The sequence below is a fragment of the Tympanuchus pallidicinctus genome, unplaced genomic scaffold (assembly GCF_026119805.1).
Source record: "Tympanuchus pallidicinctus isolate F22 unplaced genomic scaffold, pur_lepc_1.0 scaffold11, whole genome shotgun sequence".
Classification (NCBI taxonomy): domain Eukaryota; kingdom Metazoa; phylum Chordata; class Aves; order Galliformes; family Phasianidae; genus Tympanuchus; species Tympanuchus pallidicinctus.
In genome coordinates, this window is record NW_026294627.1 from 14,427,494 (window position 1) to 14,447,807 (window position 20,314).

At 48.4% G+C, this 20,314-nt stretch overlaps 2 protein-coding genes and 1 long non-coding RNA gene across 5 annotated transcripts in view; 1 reads left to right on the plus strand and 2 right to left on the minus strand.

Moving 5' to 3' along the window:
• Nucleotides 1–3,684, minus strand: part of RDX (radixin) — a 37,004-nt gene extending 33,320 nt beyond the window's left edge. Inside the window, exon 1 of the mRNA XM_052671320.1 lies at nt 3,542–3,684. The gene's annotated coding sequence lies outside the window, so the exon portion shown is untranslated. The remainder of the gene's footprint in view (nt 1–3,541) is intronic.
• Nucleotides 3,685–3,707: 23 nt separating this feature from the next.
• Nucleotides 3,708–6,026, plus strand: LOC128074949 (uncharacterized). Its single transcript, XR_008203530.1, has 2 exons — nt 3,708–4,697; nt 5,503–6,026. It is a non-coding gene; the product is annotated as an uncharacterized LOC128074949 (long non-coding RNA).
• A 7,802-nt stretch (nt 6,027–13,828) lies between these two features.
• Nucleotides 13,829–18,927, minus strand: LOC128074942 (maestro heat-like repeat-containing protein family member 2B). Of its 3 annotated transcripts, none has more exons than XR_008203525.1 (9): nt 18,499–18,927; nt 18,105–18,224; nt 17,160–17,913; nt 16,379–16,851; nt 16,170–16,262; nt 15,425–15,808; nt 14,805–14,946; nt 14,394–14,548; nt 13,829–14,244 (listed from the first exon to the last, which is right to left on the minus strand). XR_008203525.1 is itself a non-coding variant. In XM_052671322.1 (9 exons), the coding sequence occupies exons 3-7, from the start codon at nt 17,304–17,306 to the stop codon at nt 15,494–15,496; spliced, it is 771 nt and encodes a 256-aa protein (XP_052527282.1). In that variant the 5' UTR covers nt 17,307–17,913; nt 18,105–18,224; nt 18,499–18,927; the 3' UTR covers nt 14,289–14,548; nt 14,805–14,957; nt 15,425–15,493. The 3 variants fall into 3 exon arrangements, 1 of the variants encoding a protein (XP_052527282.1); XR_008203526.1 differs by having other exon boundaries at nt 14,805–14,957; nt 17,160–17,987; XM_052671322.1 differs by lacking the exon at nt 13,829–14,244 and having other exon boundaries at nt 14,289–14,548; nt 14,805–14,957; nt 16,379–16,514; nt 16,772–16,851.
• Between the last annotated feature and the right edge of the window lie 1,387 nt (nt 18,928–20,314).

A 20,314-nucleotide genomic window follows, 5' to 3' on the forward strand; every position in this document is an offset into this window, starting at 1 on the left:
TTAAAATGAACAATTGAGATTTCAATTCATTTAACAACACAGCAGTTCGATTTTTTTTTTTTTTTTTTAAATCTTTATCATCCATGTTCCCAGTTATGCCACAAAAGCCAACAAATAAAGCAATTGTTGAAAGATGACAAAGAAAGCTTTATCCAGAAAGCGATGGTGCAGAAAGCGCACGATGCCAAAATTCTGACAGATAATTTATGCAGCAGCTGTTTTCAAAAGAAACATTCATGCACACAGCCGTGGGGCCGGGGTCAGGTGAGGAGGGGACTGGAGGCCCGAGATGATGGAAAACGGAGCCCCAGCATCAGCAGAGCCCTGTCTGACAGCACACGGCCTTCCTCCAGAAGAATTCTCTTCGCAGGGTCTCCCCAGGCTGTGAGCTCTCAGCACCTGCCTGCCAGCACACAGATGGCAGGACCACAGAGTTTCAGCCACGTAACGCCAGCTCAGCCATTTACGGGAACTTGTTTAACATAAATACTCTTTTTCTTTGCAGTCTTGTAGCATTGCAATTGTTGTGATCTCCAACAGTTTTACAGGCAGCAACAGAAAACCTACAGGCCACTGTACTCACCCTCTCGGCCTCAGCTTTCTTCCAAAACCTTTGTTCTAGCATAGCCCACACACACCCGTGGGACAACCATCCCTTCCACTAAGCTCAACAGATCCTAAGGACACACTTGGCAAGGTCCAATAAAGCTGTGCGTTCACACAGGCTATACCTCTACACATATCTGTCACTCAGGTAAGGAAATACCTACACAATTGTCTGAGATGCAGGCAGACCACAGGGGAACCAGGACAAGCAATGTTACAGGAAGAGGAATAAAATAAAAAGCTAAATTCTGTAAATAAAACATCATAATAATTTTAAAAAAGAAGAGATGGGACCAGTGCCAGATACTACAGAATTTTACATAGCAACACTTAGAGTATTATACCTTCACCTCCTTAAAAGAACCTTTCCATCCACACCCGCCATACCTGACTTGCTGATTCTCTGAAAATAGTTACTATATAATAGGGACAATTGTTACGCTTCAAATATATTTACAGCCAGAGCCATTTTGAAGATGGAGCTGCTTTCTTCTGGACTGGAGATCCCAAGAACTTCAGAAGTACTAATGAGAACTGGGCAGCAGCCAGCATGGTAGTTGAATAGAAAGGAACACAGAACAGACAAATGATGTTTATGCAACACTTGATGTCTTACCAGTTAGAGACAGATGTGCTAAACAACTTGCATACTAAGCTTAATAAATATAAACTGTCATCTTAACTTCAGAATTTTGCTTAAGGCATCCAACCAAGATCTGGATGAGTTCTACAACAACAACATGCAGTCTTCCCATGTAAGTCTGATAAAGAAGTAAAAATGGAAATTAAGACATGTGATTGACACAAGTACTCTATTGTTTTAAGGTGAGAGGTTTGTCTAAAAATAGCGTTAGCAAAGAATTGTGGCATAACTGAAACCCTGGGTACGTCCCATTCCAGAACCAGGGGTTGTGTTTCTCGAATAATGTGGTGCAAGTCTCTTAGGACTAGTTCCATAAAGCACAGCAAAGCCCTCACAACAGCCTCCATACTCACTAGCTAGATTTCTTAAATCAAAAGTGCTCCCTGTTTGAGTCAGTGTTATAATTCTGTTTCTCCCTGAACTACGTGATTTGAAGGTTCCATTTCACAGAGTAATTAATAATCACCTAAAACCGAAAGAGAAAGTTACTTAATTCACAGCAGAGCCAAGAATTAGCTGCTGCTAGAGTTACCCAGAGATGCAGCCCTTCAGAAAAGGGCTGTGCACAGAAAGCAAAGAGTTTTCTGAGGTCCCTCCAACTCTGGGAAAAGCCCGTGAGACACACCGGGTGCTGCTTTAATGCGCAGTATCTTTGGATAATCAGGTCTTTCTTCACAACTCAGTATAAAGTTTGGTTACATTTACAAACTTGAAAATCCTCCCTTTCCTCTACACCCACACACTTTTAAGGCAATACAAAGTGATAGGAAAGCTTTGATGTTTTTAACACATCCAATACAAAGCTGCAATGCCTTGAACAACTTCCCTTTTAACCCCTGCCAACACAAGTACTCCTTCTTAAAAGTTGAGCAGCAATTGAAGATCCCTGAAGAATAAAGCCACATACCTACCCTGACAATGACTGAAATGACTTCATTTGCTCTATTTACCAGAAACTGCCTCCACCAGAAGTTCACCTCTTTCATTCCTTACCCCTGATCACACACTGCGTGGACGAATCCACATTCTCACCACATACGCTGTGAGCAACTTTGCATTCTATAGCTTCACCACACCGGCAGTGAACTGACTTTATCTGGCAGCTCCGAACATCAGCAAGGCCGGCAACACTCCCCGCTGTGATACCAGCAGCAAATGACAAGAGCACTTTCTGTTCTCCCTCCAGACACTTTTCATTTTGTTTCTTTCAGTCAGTACCCAAGGAAAAACTCCCTGGACAGCTCCTGAGGTGTCACACCGCGTCCCTTTCCACGTGGTTTTCGATGTCGCCTAGGGTACTTCAGCCCTCCAGCCTCCCAACCTGAGGGAAGAGCTGTGTCACTTCGGCACAAAGCTGGAAACGTGCCACCGCCTTGTGACCGCCGCTCTCCGGGAGGCCGCTCATCTGGGAACACCGCCGTTCATTTTTCCTCACGACCCCTCTTCTGCTAAATCGATAGCTCGATACAGACGAAAGTTACAACCCGACCGACGGCTTTCGCTCCTCCGCACCCGCGCCAGAAGCGGGGCCGGTTCCCCGCGCGCGGCTCCACGCCCCGCCCGGCGCGGTGCCGCAGAGCGGAGCCCACGCACCGACAGCTGCGGCACCCGCGCGTGGGCAGCGCCGAGCCAAGACGCGCGGCACGGGGCCGGGCGCGGGGACACCTCCGGAGCCTGACTCAGCGTCACACGCACGGAACGAAGCCGAGTTCTCCCAGCTCTCACAGCTCAGAAAGAAAACGCTTGCGGAAGGCCGTGCCCTGAAGGGGAACGCGAAATACTTGGCCGATGGGAAAAGACGGCCCCGCCGCAGCCCGCGGCCGGTTCGGTTCTTTCTGCCGGCGCAACAGAGGTCGGCGGAGTAGTTTCCCACGCGCAGACTTTGAGAACCGGTACGGCCGGAGGCACAGAGCCGCGGGCTGCGCGCCTTTACGCGAAAGGCGAAGCGCAGGCGGCACAGCCCGCGCAGAGCACGGAGCCAGGCACACGCAGGGCACAAAGGCTCGTCGAGGGCCGCAGAGCCCACGTCGCCGGCCGGCACTCAAGGACTCTCCGAGTGTCCGTTTGTCGGGAACAATAGACAGCAACAGATGCTCGCGGCGCTCCTTCACGAAGCGAGCCCTTATCGCTCCCGCACGCAGCCGCCACATGGCCGCGGACCCATGAATAATGCAGCGGGAGCTCCCGCAGGCCGCCCACGGCTCGCTCAGAAGGGACGGCGGGACGGAGCGATCGCCGCCCGCAGCGCCCGCCCCGCCAAGCGGCCCGCCGCCCCCACGCCACCGAGCTCACCTGGGGCTGCGCTCCCCCCGCGGCGTCGGAGAGGGGATGAGGCACGGAAAGGCGACCGAGAGGACCGAGGCGGGCGTTTCCCCGCCCCGCCGCGCGGCTCCCCCCTGGCAGCGGGGCAGGAGGCGCTGCGGGGCCGCCCCGCGCTGCTCGCGGCGCCGCCGGGGACGAGGCGCCGAGCGCGGCAGCCGCTGACAGCTCCGCAATATGGCGGCGGCGGCGCCGTTCAGATTTTCCCCCCTATCAGATTTTGCGGCTCGGGACGCGGCGCGCGTGCGTGGAGGGGAACGCGCGTGCGCGCTGGGCGGCACGAAGCCGCTGCCCGGAGCCCCGGCGGAGGGGCGCGGGGTTTCGGAGGCGCGGAGGGAGCCGCGCGCCGTACTGCGGCTCCGAGGGCGGAGTGTCCCGCTGCCTCGGGGCTCGGTGGAGGGGTTGCGCTTGGCGAGGGGGGTCGGAAGGCGTCCGGGAGTAAAACTCGAAAAGCGTCGGCCCGCTTAAGTGAAGCGATGAGGGGAGGCGGCTCGCGCGCGGGTTCGGCCGTCGGCCGGCCCTGAGGGGAATGGCACAGGCGTGCCCGGGCGGGAGTGGGGCAGCCGCGTGCTGTGGCACGAATGGGCGGGCGGGGAGCGCGGGGCCCTGCGGAGGGGGAGCGCCGAGCCCCTGCGTGCCGCCCTGCCCTCGTGTGCCGGGGGAGATCATCGCGACTAATACGTCGCTCTCAGATGGTTTCACGCGTCTTGGCTGTTCCGCAGTCATCGCCGCAGGACCCGAGTGTCTCGGTTTATTAAACGCGTTCGATTTTCTCCCATGGGCTGAAATTTCCTTGGGGTAACCCCTTCTGTCTGCTGTTTGTGCTTGTTCTCATGAGCGGCCAGGTTGAAAACGGAGTGCTTTGCTGCACGTTGAACTTCGAAGTGCCTCGTATCCTCCACAGGTACCACAGCACACACTTCCCTCTCGGGTGGCCCGCGAGAGCCGGTGGAAATGAATAAGCTCTTCGGTGGAAAGCCAGACCCAATCTCAATCAGTACCTAAAGACAGGAGCTTTGGTTTGAACCAGAAACCGTGATTCAGCGCAGAGCAGATAACGTGTTTATTTTAGCTGACTGAATTTGGGACTGGCTTTTCCTCCAGAACAGTCCCTTGTCAGCTGGCTCAGGTATGGGATTATTGCTCTGAGGTCATGGCTTCATGATGATAGCGAGTGGGAAAAAGCTCTTTTCAATGCGTGCATTATCATTTTAGGATATGCTTTATCTCTGGTCCTGTTGCACGAAGAATAATATGTCACCATAATATGTCGGTGAAGAAGAAAAGAAAAAATGTCACTGTAAATAATAGTCTTATCTACATTGTTAACAGTATAATGTGGTTTTCTTCTCACTTTGCTTCCTTAACAAGGTGTGAAGTTGCAGTTTGCCTGATAAAGCAGGGCAGTAAAAACAAAAGTGCAGTTGGTGTTTGTACTCTTTAGTCATGAAACTGAAACTACAGGAGGAGCTACGATCAATAAAGAGAGCTTTCAGATATCCATATCAACTTAAATTACACAGTTCTTTAAGAAGCGGGTTATAAAGTTACTGATAAGAGTGCTGTAACTGCAAGATATAAAAGTTTATCTTCCAGCAGTAATGCCAACATACAGCTCTTCATTAAAAAACATATTCTGAGCTTTCAGTGCCCTATCTGAGGAATCAATGCTACAATCGATTATGACAGGAAAGGTTTCCAAGCCAGTGCATCTTATTTTTAGTGTATCTGCAAAAACAGAAAGTGTTGGTCAGTAAAGACCCAACTGTGAGTTAGATGTCACTTCTGTTAATGCTAAATGTGCAATCCAAGGGATGTTTACTGGACAGCAAATTTTGGAAAGGAGAACTAAAAAAAAAAGGTAACTGAGGATTTTTTTTTTTTTTTTCATGTTAAATGTTATGCTGTGCACTTTTACCTGTAATTCAATCAAGATTTGTGCCATCAGCTGCATAGAAGTGTGGTTCTGCCCATATCTCGCCACTAACGTGAGAAGTTATACATGGATTTGTCTGCAAGTCTGGAACCCAGCCACTCTTTCTGGGAAAATGTGTGCCTATGACTCAGTACGCACATACTTATCTATTAATATGTTTGCAGAAGCAGACTTCACATCATAAAAAAATATTGCAGGGTAACTCAACTATTACTAATTGTATGGCCTAAAACCAAATTGTTTAATACTTCGTTAATATTTGAATACAACGGGATATTTTATTTTAATGCACATTGATAATGTTTCTTTTTTCAACAACTATTGCCCCTTTGAGTTTCTGCTAGAAAGAAATGGAACTGAAGGAATTTTGTGGTCATTAGATGAATCCAATTCAGAGATATTTAAAATATTTGGATATATTACAGTAAATGGTGAGATGTTAAGTTTGTCTGTCATTTAAAGTTAAATGTATCTAATTCCAGAAAGTACCAAATTTCAATAAATGTATAAGGATTCCAGTAACGATGCTGAATATTCCAAATTCCTTCTATTGTATATTGATGTAGTCTCAGCTTTGATGAAGTTCAAAAGGCAAATTGTGGTATGGTTATGGGAAGAATTTGTCCTTTGCCCATTATTGTAGTTGTGTGAAGCACATTTAGGAGTCCTGCAGTGCCCTGATCTTGCAGTTTGCAGCACCTCTGCAAACATTTATTGCTGATTGCCTCAGCTCCAGGATGCAATTATATCCAGAGCTCTGCTGCTGGATATTCCCTTTAACAAGTGTTATGATGAGGGAGGACAGCCCCAGTGTGCAGAAAGTGCAGGGAAGAGAGATTCTGCCTCCTCTTCAGGAGCACAGAAAACAGAAAGGACAAGCCAGGACTCCAGAGCCTAGTCAAAATGTCTGTAAAACAGTATTCAGGATAATCTGCTAATGAACTGCTGTGTTGGCAGCTAATTTGGTGTCAGGCAGTTCTGCCTTTTGTTTTAACAGCCTAGCTGAAGAGGCTTAACCTTTAACATTCACAGTGAGACTCTGCTGGCCAGCAGCCACCTTTACTGTTGAAAATCTGCAGTTGTTGGCAAAAGGTCTGTGCAGCAGTCCAGTGAGTTCCTGCCAGTGAGAGACTTAAGTACTGCTTCTCTTAATGATTGTTGCTACTGCAAGCAGACATGCTGTACTGTCTAGGGCCTGGGTGAGTAAATCACCTGAAAGCTTTACTAACACCTCATGTATGATAACTGGTAGCACATCTTTGTTTTTCTCATAGGTATGTAGTCTCTGATATAACAGCGAAGATACTGCAGTGGTGTCAGTCTATCTCAGGGCCAAATTATATATATATATATATTTTTTTTTTTTTTTTCTGCTCAAGATTGAATGTAATTAGTTCATTGTAGAGGAGTGTGCTCATTTGAGTGTGTCAAATATGGTCCTGAACAATTCTTATCAAGTGAATCAATACTTGCATCTCTGAGGCAGCAATTTGCTAATAACTTAAATTTTGCATACAAAATATGGATCACCCATTCATTATATTTAATCCACTATTCTAACTACCGTTACCACTGTATGGTTTTGTAACTGCTGATAACTGCACAAAGGGCACATTAACAAATTAAACTGCTTTGCAATTAAGGTTGGAGCAAGCTGGCTGATTTGTGGTACTCCAGCTGGGATGAATCTGTTCATGTCACTGCTCTTGTGTCATGTCACCCAAACATGCCTTCACTGATACATAAGGTTGTCATCTAACAGCTGACACTTAGCTGCAGTTCTTGCTGCTGGCCACTTCATGTTTTTATCTCATTCATAGTTATAATTACTATGACAAATGCAAGTTGTTTTGCAGTGACAGCATTGTTTTTTTAGTGACAGTGTTTATTATAGCTATAATATGGTCAAGTCTGGGTCAGGTCCATAGCATTGGAAATGAAAGCCATTGGTAACCCTGGAGATATTAATTTCAGCAAAATAATGTTAAGAATTTGTAATGAAATAAAATAGGAGTGAGGTAAGGCAATAGGCAGAGTTAAAAGCAGCGGTTCAGACAGAATGTTTTTGATGGAACTACTTCTATGAGCAAAAAAAAGGAGAAAGAATATGATTACCAGGGAATTGGATGCAAGCATTTGAAAGCTTGTATAATACATACAACTGTTAAAGCCAAAGCAAATGCTTTTGATTCCACCTCAACACACTCCCTACCCAGATTACATGTTAAAGCTTTCCTAAGATGCAGCCATGCGATTTTTGTGAATAAACAATATGATATTAAAATACAGAGCTTTTTACTAGGAATTAAATATTTTTAAGTCCTGTACCCTTCTAATTTTACATCCTCGACTTCCTTCCTTATTAAGAAACAGAAGTAACAAAGGCTGTGAGAGTTGAGAGTTTTCAGTTCCAAACACAGTCTCAAGACTGTCATCAACCTATTCTACCTAAATAGATGTGCTGAAACTTTGAAAAGGAGGTCTACCTTTCCCCTCAACCCTTTCCAAACAGAGTGGCTAAGGCTTCTTTTCTAACATGAGCATTTCAGTGAATGTTTACATATATTTAGAAAAGTGAGAACTGAAGTGGACTGTTCAGTTTTGTGTTCTTGAATTATAGGGTAGTATTTCTTAATATTTGCCAGCGTCACATAAGATGGAAAAAGTGCCCATGGAACCAAAGGAAAAACCCTATTACCTGTTCAAAACCCTATTACCTCCCCAGCTCACTCTTACTAAGGAAGTGTTCTAGTTGAAAGAAAATAGAAGGCTGTTTTTGCTGATATTATTTTCAGCTAAATTGTGTACTGCCCCTGATGATGAAGTTCTGCTGAAAAAAACAATCAAACAAACAAAAAAAAAATTGGTTAGAAAAAAGTCACACCATGAACTTCAGGTAAAGAAGTAGAAAAAAATACAATTCCTTTCTTATTTTAAGTGCTATGCCTCTTTTGGAATCAGTGGTTTATTTCAGAATTAATCTGCTAGCACAGAGTAGAAGTAGCAAGTCAGCAGACGTTCTGGGCTTCTGAAGGAACAGAAGAACAAGAAGGCTGAGCTGATGCAAAGAAAAAGCATGTGTCATTAAAGGCAGCTATAGCAATACTGCTTTAGTGAATAACCCTATGGAGTTATTTTCTTCAACTCCCTATCACAAGTGAGGAATATATTAAGACTTCATTTGCAGAAGCTGGAATATCTCAACTCTTTATCATCAGCACACCTACAAAGATGCAATTTTGAGTCTGGAAGGTAATTTGGAATTATGAGGGCAAATGTTCTTGTACAAGTATTATGTTGCAATTTAATGTTATCAGAACAAATCAGCCCTGAGTAAAGTTCAGCAAGGAGAAATATAAGTAAGGAAAGGGAGAAAGACAAGACAATTCTATGTTGCTAAGAACTTCAGCATAAAATATATAAAAATATAACAAACAAACAAATATTTATATTTATATTTACATTTACATTTATAAAAATATACAATATTACAATAGTATTTTTAAAACCTGCTCCTTTTCATTTCACTACGTGTGAAGAAGGCTGAAAGATTTAGCAGTATTTACTTTTAGAAAAATTATTAAAAGATAATAATCTTTGGATGTCCTTTAAGAATGCTGACACTTGAAGAACCAAATGAGTTAAAATATAGTGAGTACTAAAGAAATGAAATATGATGTAGTTGAAATGAGTAATTAGCTTAATTTTGATTCCTTAAGGGTCTGAATTCTGTTAATGACTTTCTATGATAAGTCATTCATGAAGCTCAGGAGTGAAGGGTGTGAAAGAGAGTACAGGCACAGATACAGAAGCCAACTGTATCCTGAGCTGCATCCCAAGCAGTGTGGCCAGCAGGGTGAGGGAGTGATTCTGCCCCTCTCTCTGCTCTGTGCTGCTGAGGCCTCACCTGCTGTACCATGTCCAGATGTGGAGTCCTCAGTACAAGACTCATGTGGAACTGCTAAAAAGTGTCCCGACAGGGGCCACAAAAATGATCCAAGGGATGGAACACCTCTCCTACAAGGACAGGCTGGGAGAGCTGGGGCTGTTCAGCCAGAAGAAGGGAAGGCTCCGGGGAGATCTGAGGGTGGCCTTTCAATATGTAAAGGGTGGCAATTAGAAAGAAGAGGACAGACACCTTAGCAGGTTCTGTTGTGATAGGACAAGAGGAAATTCTTTCAAACTCAAAGAGGGGAGATTTAAACTGGAAATAAGAAAAAAGCACTGGAACATTTTGGCCAGAGAGGTGGTGGCTGTTCTGTTCCTGGAGGAACAGGTCAAGCTGAATGGGGCTCTGATCAACCTGATCGAGCTGTACATGTCCCTGTTTGTCATAGGGGAGTTGGACTACATGTACTTTAATAGTCCCTTCCAACTCAAACATTTCTATGATTCTATGATTGTATGAGATTTGGTAGTTCAGGCGCTGCTGAAGTTAAAAGTATAAAATAGATAAGTTGTTTCATGAATCTAAATCTTTTAAACAAAGCTTGTTTCTGCTTGTTCCCACCTAAGGATCAGGAGGACGTTAAGCTGATTGCACTGCTGATTGGTCATCATTGTAACTCTAAAGCTTTGCACAAAGCTGGCTGTTTGCTAACTTGCACATTTACTGATTTGAAGGTGTGTCCTTTCTTTCTTTATATGATATCCTGTCACCTAAAAATAGTTGAGCATTTTGTTCTTCATTGTTCCAGCTGAGCCCTCACGCAGGCCTCATTTCTATTGCCACCCTGCAAAAGACTGGAGAAATTTCAGCAGCCCTGAAGAGGCAGCACAATGGCAAATGAAGTTTACACAAGGTAGAGGAACTACAGACGACTCACATCTTGCACATGATGTGGTAACAATACTGCTTCCAGAAAAATGGTTCTAGGTCACCCTGCCTGAGTGGGGCATAGTACAAGATGGCCTCACAAGGTCCCTCCCAGCTTCAGCTGTTCTGTGAAAAAAACACAGCTATTAATTTAGGCAGTACAGTGTGTGGCTCTGATCAACAAGGTGTTTGTCTGATATACGTAGAAATCACACAACCTGAGCCAAAATGTGCGCAGACCTGATCACCAGAGGTGGGCTAACTGAGGATAGTGCCCACCAAGCCACTCTCACTCTCCATCTTTAACAGGACAGGAGCCTAAAGGACTGCAATATTAGGCAACATTTAGAGACATGAAGGGCATGGACAAAGAAAAAAAAAAAGAAAAAGAAAAAGAAAAAAAGGAAACTAATGAATTAGAACTTTTAACCTAAGACATGAAATTAATAAGAAGAGAATCAAACATGCAAGCCTGAGGCTTTGGAGGAAGAACAAACAAGAAAATAAATAAACCAGTCCTTTCTGTAAAATGTCTTCCTTGGGCAGCAAGCATTACTTGTGTCTTCATACGTGATTCCCTATGAAAAGCACATCAATGATAAGTGATTAATGAATAGCAATAACCAGTCAGTAAGAAAGGACAGCCGGTGATTGGAAGTGACTAACTAAAATTAAGTGGTGACATTTCAGCATACAGCAGCTTAAACTGCTGCTGGTCATACACTGGACTTGACAGAAAAGGAGGTAAGGATCTGCCGCCTGCCCTAAGAAACCAGGGGACAGCTCTAAATGACTACTTTAGGAAAAGAGTAGTTGCTGTTGGCCTTCCTTTACTTTCCTCCTTTCAAAGTTCTGTCTTGTTACACCACATGATTTCTTGTTTCTAAGTAGTCTTCTGAAGGGCATCCTGGCTTGCATCAGAAACAGTGTCGCCAGCAGGAGCAGGGCAGTGATTGTGCCCCTGTACTCAGCTCTGGTGAGGCTGCACTTCCAGTACTGTGTCCAGTTTTGGGCCGGCAAGAAAGACTACCGAGACATTGAGGCCCTGGAGTGAGTTCAAAGAAGGGCAACAAAGCTGGTGAGGGGTCTGGAGCACAGGGCTTATGAGGAGCGGCTGAAGGAGCTGGGAATGTTCAGTCAGGAGGAGGCTCAGGGGAGACCTCACTGCTCTCTGTAACTACCTGAAGGGAGGGCTGGGGGTTGGCCTTTTCTCTCCTGTAACTGGTGGTAGGGCTAGAGGGAATGGCTTCAAGCTGTGCCAGGGGAGATTCAGGCTGGATGTTAGGAAATGCTACTTCTCTGAAAGAATGGTCAGGCACTGGGATGGGCTGCCCAGGGAGGTGGTAGAGTCACCGACCAGTGCTATTCAATATATTCATCAGTGACTTGGATGAGGGAGCAGAGCGTGCTGTTAGCAAGCTTACTGATGACACAAAACTGGGAGGAGTGGCTGACACACCTGAGTGCTGCCACTCAGCGAGACCTGGACAGGCTGGAGAGTTGGGTGGGGAGAAACTGAATGAAATATAACAAGGGCAAGTGTAGAGACTTGTATCTGGGCAAGAACAACCCCAGGTACCAGTACAGATTGGAGACTGACCTGTTGGAGAGCAGCACAGGGGAAAGGGACCTGGCTGGTCCTGGTGAACAGCAGGGTGACCACGAGCCAGCACTGTGCCCTTGTGGCCAAGAAGGCCAATGGCATCCTGGGGCATCCTAGAAGGGGCTTGGTTAGTAGATGGAAGAGGTTCTCCTCCTCTTCTACTCTGCCCTGGTGAGACTGCATCTGGAGTATTGAGTCCAGTTCTGGGCCCCTCTGTTGAAGAAGGACAGGGAACTGCTTGAGAGAGCTTGAGAGTCCAGCACAGAGCCACAAAGATGATGAAGGGACTGGTGCATCTCCCTTATGAGGAAAGGGTGAGGGACCTGGGTCTCCTTAGCTTGAAGAAGACTGAGAGGTAACCTCGTTAACATTTATAAATATGTAAAGGGTGTGTGCCAGGAGGATGGGGCCAGAGTCTTCTCAGTGACATCCAGTGACAGGACAAGGGCAATGGGTACAAGCAACATAGGAAGTTCCACATAAATATGAGAAAAAACTTCTTCATGGTGAGGGCAACAGAACACTGGAGCGGGCTGCACAGAGAGCTTGTGGGGTCTCCTTCTCTGATGGCACTCAAAATTTGCCTGGACACATTCCTCTATGACCTAATCCAGGTGTTCCTGCTAAGGCGAGGGGATTGCACTAGATGAGTTTTAGAGGTTCCTTCTGTATGGGAAGTGCTGAGTTACAGCCTGAACCTCTGATTGATCACCTGAGGAGAGCAATGAGTCAGCCAGAGGAGCACAGGTGAAGGTTATTCACCTGTGCTGCCAGCAGGGGTGGAGCCAGTCTCCAACCCTCCTAGACCTATTTAAGAGCTGGCTACAAGTAGAGAAGAATCTCATCTGGAGATCTGCTCTGCTAGAGTTTTGTAAGTGAGTCCAGGATGTGGGTAAGATTTCAATCCTCTTCTTGTTATCATTATCTGATTTACCAAACTCTATTGTTTATTTTGTAATTATAATGTCTTAATATTGATTGATTATACACCCTCTGTGATTCTGTAAGTGGTATGGAGAAAAAAAAGCAGCTATTAAAATGAACACTTGATTAAAAAAAACACTCTTCACATCTCAGAAAAGATTCTGGCATTTAGATAGTTTTTAATAAATAATACAATTTCTTTAGCTCATTCTCTTTTCTCTCCTCTCTCTGTTCACTTCTCTCCCCTCCTTGCCTTAAACACTGTTTTTCAACATAGCCACCATCATGAGCTCTGCATTTTTGCCACTCACGAACAACAGCCTGCATGTCATGCTCATAAAAATTGCACCATTAGAGGTGACCTGCTGCTGTCACCACTGCTGAAACACACCACCCATGGCTTCACTATGCTCCCATCTACTGTTTTTGGTCTCCATAAACATTCAGCAAGCATCAATGAATGTCAGTGGGTGTCCTTCTTTTTCTGCATGGAGGAACTGAATGACACACTTCATATGCACTTCCATATCGGATGCCAATTTGTCAGACTGTCCCACTGCTAACACCTATCACACAGCAATAAAATGTAACAGAATATTTGTGGTAAGGTTCAACCTCTACTACCATACTGCCAACATCTGCCTCTGACATCTCAGGTCAACGTGACAAAATAGGAGGCATTACTTTCAGAGTAACCCTCATAGTTTCACTATGGTGTCTATTACTCCACCTAAGCCAGTAACATGGTTGATTCTTGATTAGACAGCTTTGATTCCAGATGGCTTTTATGTTCTTTAAAGCAGGTAGTCCAGCAAAAGAGAATTTATGACAGTGTACTTAGGTAGATATTATTGAATGCCTTGCTTCATGCTTGCAAGGGGCAAACGTTAGAGAGGCCAATGTGAGAAAAAAAAAACCAACAAGGTGATGGATGGATTTCTAGAGAATTTTACATATATTTATCAATGGATATGTAAATGTGTTATTCTATCTCACACCTTTGAAAGGCTTACTGTAGCAAAGACTAGGATTAGAATATTTTTTGTAGTTTGAGTACTCTAAGTTGTACATACTAAGTCACACAGGCCATTAGACAGCACCTAACGTGCAGGATAAGGGAATTCAAGTTGGTAAATCAGCCATAGTGGGAGCTCAACTCAAATGTCTGCATACTAATGCATGAAGCAAGGGGAACAAGCAAGAGGAGTTGCAGGCATGCATATACCTACAGGGCTATGATGTCATTAGCATCACTGAGACACGATGGGATGGCTCTCAGGACTGGACTGTAGGAATAGACTCCTCAGGAAGTCTAGTGATCCTTGCCTTGCTTTTCCCCTCCTTGCCTCCAGCTCTATCGTTGAAGTGAAGACTCTCTTATTCTCCTCCATGTCTCCCTAGAAAAACGAGAGTTGCAATTTCACTAATTTTTAGCTCAAACAGCCTCTGAGGGGGGGGAAAAAATGTTTCTTTCTCCCGGGATCTCTCTGGCATAGGGAAGCTACAGCTGTGACCGCAGCTTCAGCTAAAGCCGGAGTGCCAGTACCTGTCTGTGGGCCCATGCAGCTGGAAGAAGTTGTCAATCATGACCTCTGTGTGACAGTTTGTGAGGATGACCACTGCCTGGCACAGGAAGGGCATGGATGTACTCTGCTGCACAGATGATGTGTAGCTGTGCAGGATGTAGAGGATTGGAGACACCTGAAAGAAGAAGGGGAGAAAGAATGACTTGCTGCATCTTTGACTCTGCAGGGAGTAACCATGGACGTTCAGTGCATGAGTGGTGCCTGCTCCCTTGACATGCTGCCAAGGCCTAAGCCTAAATTTCATGCCAGCCACCCTGTCCATGCCCTGGCTCTGCATTCAGGCTGTGTTTCTTCAGCACAAGAGGAAAGCAGCACAAGGCATAGTGCAACAGCTAGCAAAAGTGCCAGACATGTGGAAGAAAGTCTCTTACATCCCAACAGATGTCTTTTCTGTACATCTGCAGAAAGGTGGTCATCCACTTCCCAGCAGCACGCACACGCACTCCTTTGGCTCTCCTGAAGGTCTCCTTGATGGCCATCATGAAATCAACGGTGCGTTCTAGAGGGAAGTTTCTGCACATGATCTGCAGAGAAATGAGAAGCAAGAGAGATCCTGTCACTGCTCTGCGGCAGCTCTTCAAAACATAAAGCAGTCTTGAGGGCATTCTTAATTCAGCAGCTTGCCAGTCATTCAGCAGCAATCACAATGCTCCTGCTGTCTGTACCCTGCTGTTTATACAGAAGGCGGTTGAGCCTTCTCTCAGCTTCTCCACCCATGGTGTTTGCTTACATGCAAAGCCTACCTCTCAGCAGCCACAGTCACACACAAGCACACATGGAGTCAGCTCCTTGCACTGGGCACCTGAAGGCCAGGCATAGCTCAGAGCCTTCTGCTACTTGCTGAGAAAAGCAGTCTCAGGGTGACAGCTCATTCTGCTGTCATCAGTGCAGGGTTGTGCACCTCTCCCTCCTGTAAACAGGACCCAGCCCGTGGGGCTCTGGTAGTGCTGCGGAGGAGGGCAGAGGACTGGCGCACGCCTGCTTTACTCACCTTGGATTCAGAGAAGGGAGCTGAGGCAGGTGACAGCCAACTGGTGGGATGTGGGCATGGGGTCACAGGTCAGAGGTGCCAGCAATCCCACCAAGGAGCCAAAGTGCTCCTAGGCATCTCCTCTCTGCAGGGGTGAGAGGCAGGAACAAAGCTGTAGGTGGCCCCAGCTTCTCCTGCCTGTGCCTTCCCCACACTGTGACACAGCATGCACAGCTGAGTGGAGCTCGCCTTCCAGCTCAGGGGCACAGGGGAGGGAGCAGAGGGCACGTGGTGGGGCTCTTTACTCATTTGAAACTCTTCACAAACAGTCAGCAGCTGGGAGCAGGTCTGCAGGGCCCTCTTGCGCTCCCACACATTGTCTGATGTCATAGATCTCTGCAGGACCTGTGGCAGAGCATCTGTCTCACTGAGGATGTCTTTTCTTTCCCTTCCTCCCACCCCTCTCCCTGTCCCTCCTTTCCTGACACTTTTCCTCAGGGCCCCCCGCACCACCACTGCTGCTCCTGCTCTCTGCAGACACTCCTCCCTCCTAACCTAGAAGCTTTTCCTTGGCTGTGGCTTGCCCCAGGCATGGGCTCCTGCCTTTCCCCCTGCAGGGCCCATTTCCCTGCCCATTTTTGAGCTTGCAGTGAGCTGTTTGTCAGCAGGAGATTTCTCCCCCTCTGACCGCCCTCTCAGCCCCCAGATCTGTGTCCCTGCTATTGACAGTTACCATGCTTTCTCCCTTACCCCCCCACATACTCACATGGACTGTGTTCTGGAAAAAGCCACGGGTGGGCTCTGTCTTGAGCAGAACTGCCATAAGCTGGCCCAAAGATTTCAGTGATGTTTGCTGAAGCTGAAAGCAGAAGAGGGGATTGAGGTGTGGCATCATGGCTGCTGCCAGAGCATAGGTTGTGTGTGCTGAGATAGGGCTCTGACCAAGAGGTGGCCGAGAAAGTTATGATAGGTTACCTGCAGGTACTGAGCTGCTTGCTGTGACTTTCTGATCTTCAGCATCATCTCTGCCGAAGGGTGCATCACAATGTTCTTGCAGCACAGAACCAATATTTCACGCGTATCCTTGCTTTCTAAAGAGGGCTTCAGCTTGCTGACAGGAGGAAAAAAGGAGAAAGCAGTGAACTACTCCTGCTCTGAAGGGAAGGAGACCCCATATCTCCCTTCTCTTCCCTACAAGGGAACAGAAGCACCAGGGCCTTTCTCCCTGCCCAGAATCTCAGCTTTTCTGGGCACAACAGCCCAGCTATCTCTCCTGTAGATACAGCTCCTCCCCCCCCACCCCCTCCAGGCCTTTGGCAGCTATCCAAAATGGGGACCACTATCCTGCCTTGCAACCCTAGACCTTACCTCAACTGCTCCAGGGCCAGAACCAACTTGAGGGGCACTGGGGAGACAGGGATTCCTGAGTAGTACTTCTTCAGCAAGTCCTGCAAGTCCCAGAGAGACAGAGTCAAAGTGGGCAAGAAGCACACAAGAGCTGTTCTGTCCAGCCCAGAGACAGACACAACTGCCACACACCAGCCCCATCACTCCCACATTTCCCACGGTGGCACTGCAGGATGCAGCATCTCCACAGCTGGTGGACCTCGCCTGCTGCCCAGCTGCTGCCTGCCAGCACCCAAGGTCCCCACAAGCTGGAGACGTGGCTGAAGGAGACCTTTATGCCTCCAGAGAAGCGAGCCCCATGGCACAGCCCGGAACTCTACTGCAGACAGCCCTGTCTCTAGGCACTCACCATCAGGATCTCCAGAAGCTTGCCCTTGAAGGAAGAGTTAAAGCAGGCAGAGTCATCCACAGCTTGCAAGGCTGAGCTGAAGCTGGTGATGCTCTGTACCAGCGCAAGGTTGTTCTGCAAGTCCTGAGGCCCAAGAGAGAAGAACATTCTCTGAATTGCGGGAAGGGCCGAGGGCTGCAAGGGGGACACGTGGGCAATGCTAAGGGAAAGCTTGGATCTTCATCTTGGCACAGATGATCCCCCAAGGGACCTTTGAAAAGAGAAGGCCCATCTCAGCATCCCCCCATTTGGAGGGGCTGCATCGGGTGCTCAGACACCCTGGCACACTTCAAGTTCTCACCTGGCAGCTGCAGCTGTAGAGCATCAGGATGTTGCCCACGATGTCTCCCTCCAGGTGGACAAGCAGCTGTTCCTTGGAGGCACGCAGTGCCAAGCTGCCATGAGCGAGCATGAGAGCGCTGCGTGTGGCATGAGCTCTCATGCTGTCCAGGTCCATCTGTGTGGGGAGAAATGCCTTGAGTCACTTGCTCCACGGCCCCCAGTGCCCCGCGATGCACCTGGGCTCCCAAGGCAGGAGCTGCTGTGAAAATAAGGCAGAAGAATGCCAAGATAGAAACCCGTAACACTTCACCTTCTTGCGCCTGGAAATCCTCGCATTCCAGCCTTTGCACAGCCTGGATGCAAACACGGTGAGTGTGTCCAGGACTGGGTGGAAGTTGCCCTCAGCAGCATGGCTGAGAAGAGAAATTATTCCCTGCACAAAAGAGCAGTTGGCGCAGGCCTGAACCTACTGGTGCGGCCAACCACGGTGACCGGGCCGGTCCTTGCCTGAGGGAAATGGCAGCAGTGAGGAGATCAAAAGGCCTGGAGCAGGGCCAGGAGAAGCCCTCTGCCCCAGGGATGGAGCAGGGATGCTCACTGAAGCTGAAGGAGAGGAGAGCTCACCTGGGTCTCCGATGGCTCCTCCGCATTTGCTTCCTCCAAGTGCTGCAGCAGCTTCTCTTGGACATGGAGGACTCCCTTACAAGCTCCCAGTGCTGTCCCCAGAGTCTTGTACAGGAAAGCCTGATGGGAAGGGAAGGAAGAAGTTGAGATGTGGCAGCAGCCTGACCTGCTGGGAGAGGGCCAGGTGGGAAGGACCCACTTCCTAGGAGTCACTGAGAGCAGCTGCAGGGCCAAGCTTTAGCAGCCTCCGGGCAGACTGCAGGGAAAGGCCCTCTGGGGGGCACGGACCAGGGAAGCAGCATGAGCAGCCCACGTGGGCAGAGCACCAGCCACAGCTCCAGCCCCAGTAGGGCACCTGCAGCTGAACTGCTGGGTAGAGCCAGGGAGAACCCACCTTTTCTCCAGAGCTGCTGGGAGAACTGCTCAGCCACCGGCTCAGCTCGCAGCTCAGGGCCTCGATCCAGGCCTCATCACTGATGGTGTCCAGCGACGCCCTCAGGAACTGTTGGAGAACAGGAGAAGCCAAAGTTCCCTTGCCCTCTGCCTCTTCCCTCGCTCCCAAGTTGCTGCAGGCTTCTGGGGAGAGTGTCTGCAAGAACAGTCTCTCTCCCAGCTGCCCCAGCATTCCCTCCATTAAAGCCGCCTGCCTCTCTTCTCCTAAGGCCCCCCCCGGGCTTGGGACAGAGAGGAACAGGCAGCACCACAAAGGCGTACAGCTGCTCTGCTGCAGCATTTGAGAGGCTGTTCCTGTCCCGCAGTGGCTCATATGGGAGCAGGGCTCCTTGAGGCAGGCAAGCACTTCTCTGCACCGCGCCTCCCAGCACTGCTGTACCTTTAGCAGACGGCACTCCCACTCTGCAGGTTCTGGGAAGCTCTCATCTTTCCCTGCACAGCAATAGGAAGCAAAAGACCTTTACTTGGGGTCAGGTCACAAATGAAGAGCTGCTGCAAACTTGGCTTGGCCAGGGCAATCAACGCTGCCAAGCTGGGACCCACACTCTCTCCACAGTGTCCCTGTCCTCAAAAACTGTCCCCACAGGAATGCAGTACTAACTGCTCAGACTGCTGTCTGAGGGGACATGAAGGGCACATCCGTGTTCTGGAACAGGCAGATCCCTGGGGGGAAAGGTCCCTGGGCCTCAGCGCTGTCTCCCTGGAATGGGAACAGCAGCAGAGCAAGCACCGGGCTGCAGGAAACGCTTCCCCTCTGCCATGCTATAGAGCTGCATTTTCACTCCCCCCTCTTTCCCTGCCTTGGCCTCTCCCTCCCCACCAGCGCTTTTTACCTTGGAGACACTGCAACAGCAGGGGGATCTCAGCAGCCCACATGGCCCCCACAGCTCTGTGGAACCTCTTGTGGAGGTTTTGCATCAGCAGCAAGGCAGCGACTTGGAGTCTGCTGCCTGCAACAGGGTCCCAGACACCATCTCAGCGAAAGCAAGGAAAAGCAGGGTCACTTCTGCAGCAAGAGCAGAGGGAAGCAGCTTGGCTCTGCCCTGGCAGGCAAGGAGCAGCCAACAGCTTTGCCCATGGCCATGCTGCTTCCTCCAGGGGGGGCTCATGGCACTGGCCTCTGGAGCATCTACTCACCAACAGGCGTGCCAGCAGTGTCTGGGGAGTCAGCAGTGGGCCTGCAAGGAGAAAGAAGTGCTGAGTAAGACTCCAAGACACTCCATGCCCTGCCACAATCACCTCCTCTGTCCCTTCTGGGTGCTAACACAGGTCAGCAGAGCTCAATGGGGGAGTTTCTACTCCTACCTTGAAACACAGAGCTGACAAAATGAGGATCCAGATCTGCTATCTGTTGTCCTGTCAGGTCCTCTCTCTCAGCCAGGGCTTGGACACAACGGGAGACTGGAATAGCATGCCCGTGTACTGGGCTGGCACCACAAACAGCAACAGCTGAGGCCACAGGAGCTGTAGGGAATGAGGCAGTTGAGCATGACAGCATTCCTGCCTCTGCTCAAAGATAAACAGGACTCAGTGAGTTTCCCTGAGTCTTGTGTGCTTCAGAGCACGTTGGAGGAGGGACATGGGGTGTTGGAATGGGATGAGGAACACGTGATGTGAAGGCAAGGAGCATCAGGAGGGCCAAATGTGACTTACTTTGGACATCCCTCTCACAGAGACATCCAGTGACTCCAGGATGCCCATGCACAGCTCCTGGAAAGCTCCTTCTTCCTTGGCTTCCTGGGCAGAAAGGTCTCTGG

What these genes read in the sequence shown, in the direction of transcription:
- LOC128074942 (XM_052671322.1), bottom strand. Translation starts at nt 17,306, where the DNA reads ATGTTCTTCTCTCTTGGGCCTCAGGACTTGCAGAACAACCTTGCGCTG. An exon ending in CTGGCCCTGGAGCAGTTGAG is followed by an intron (nt 16,515 to 16,771) that starts GTAAGGTCTAGG and finishes TCCTCCTGTCAG; the next exon opens with CAAGCTGAAGCCCTCTTTAG. An exon ending in AAGCAGCTCAGTACCTGCAG is followed by an intron (nt 16,263 to 16,378) that starts GTAACCTATCAT and finishes TTCTGCTTTCAG; the next exon opens with CTTCAGCAAACATCACTGAA.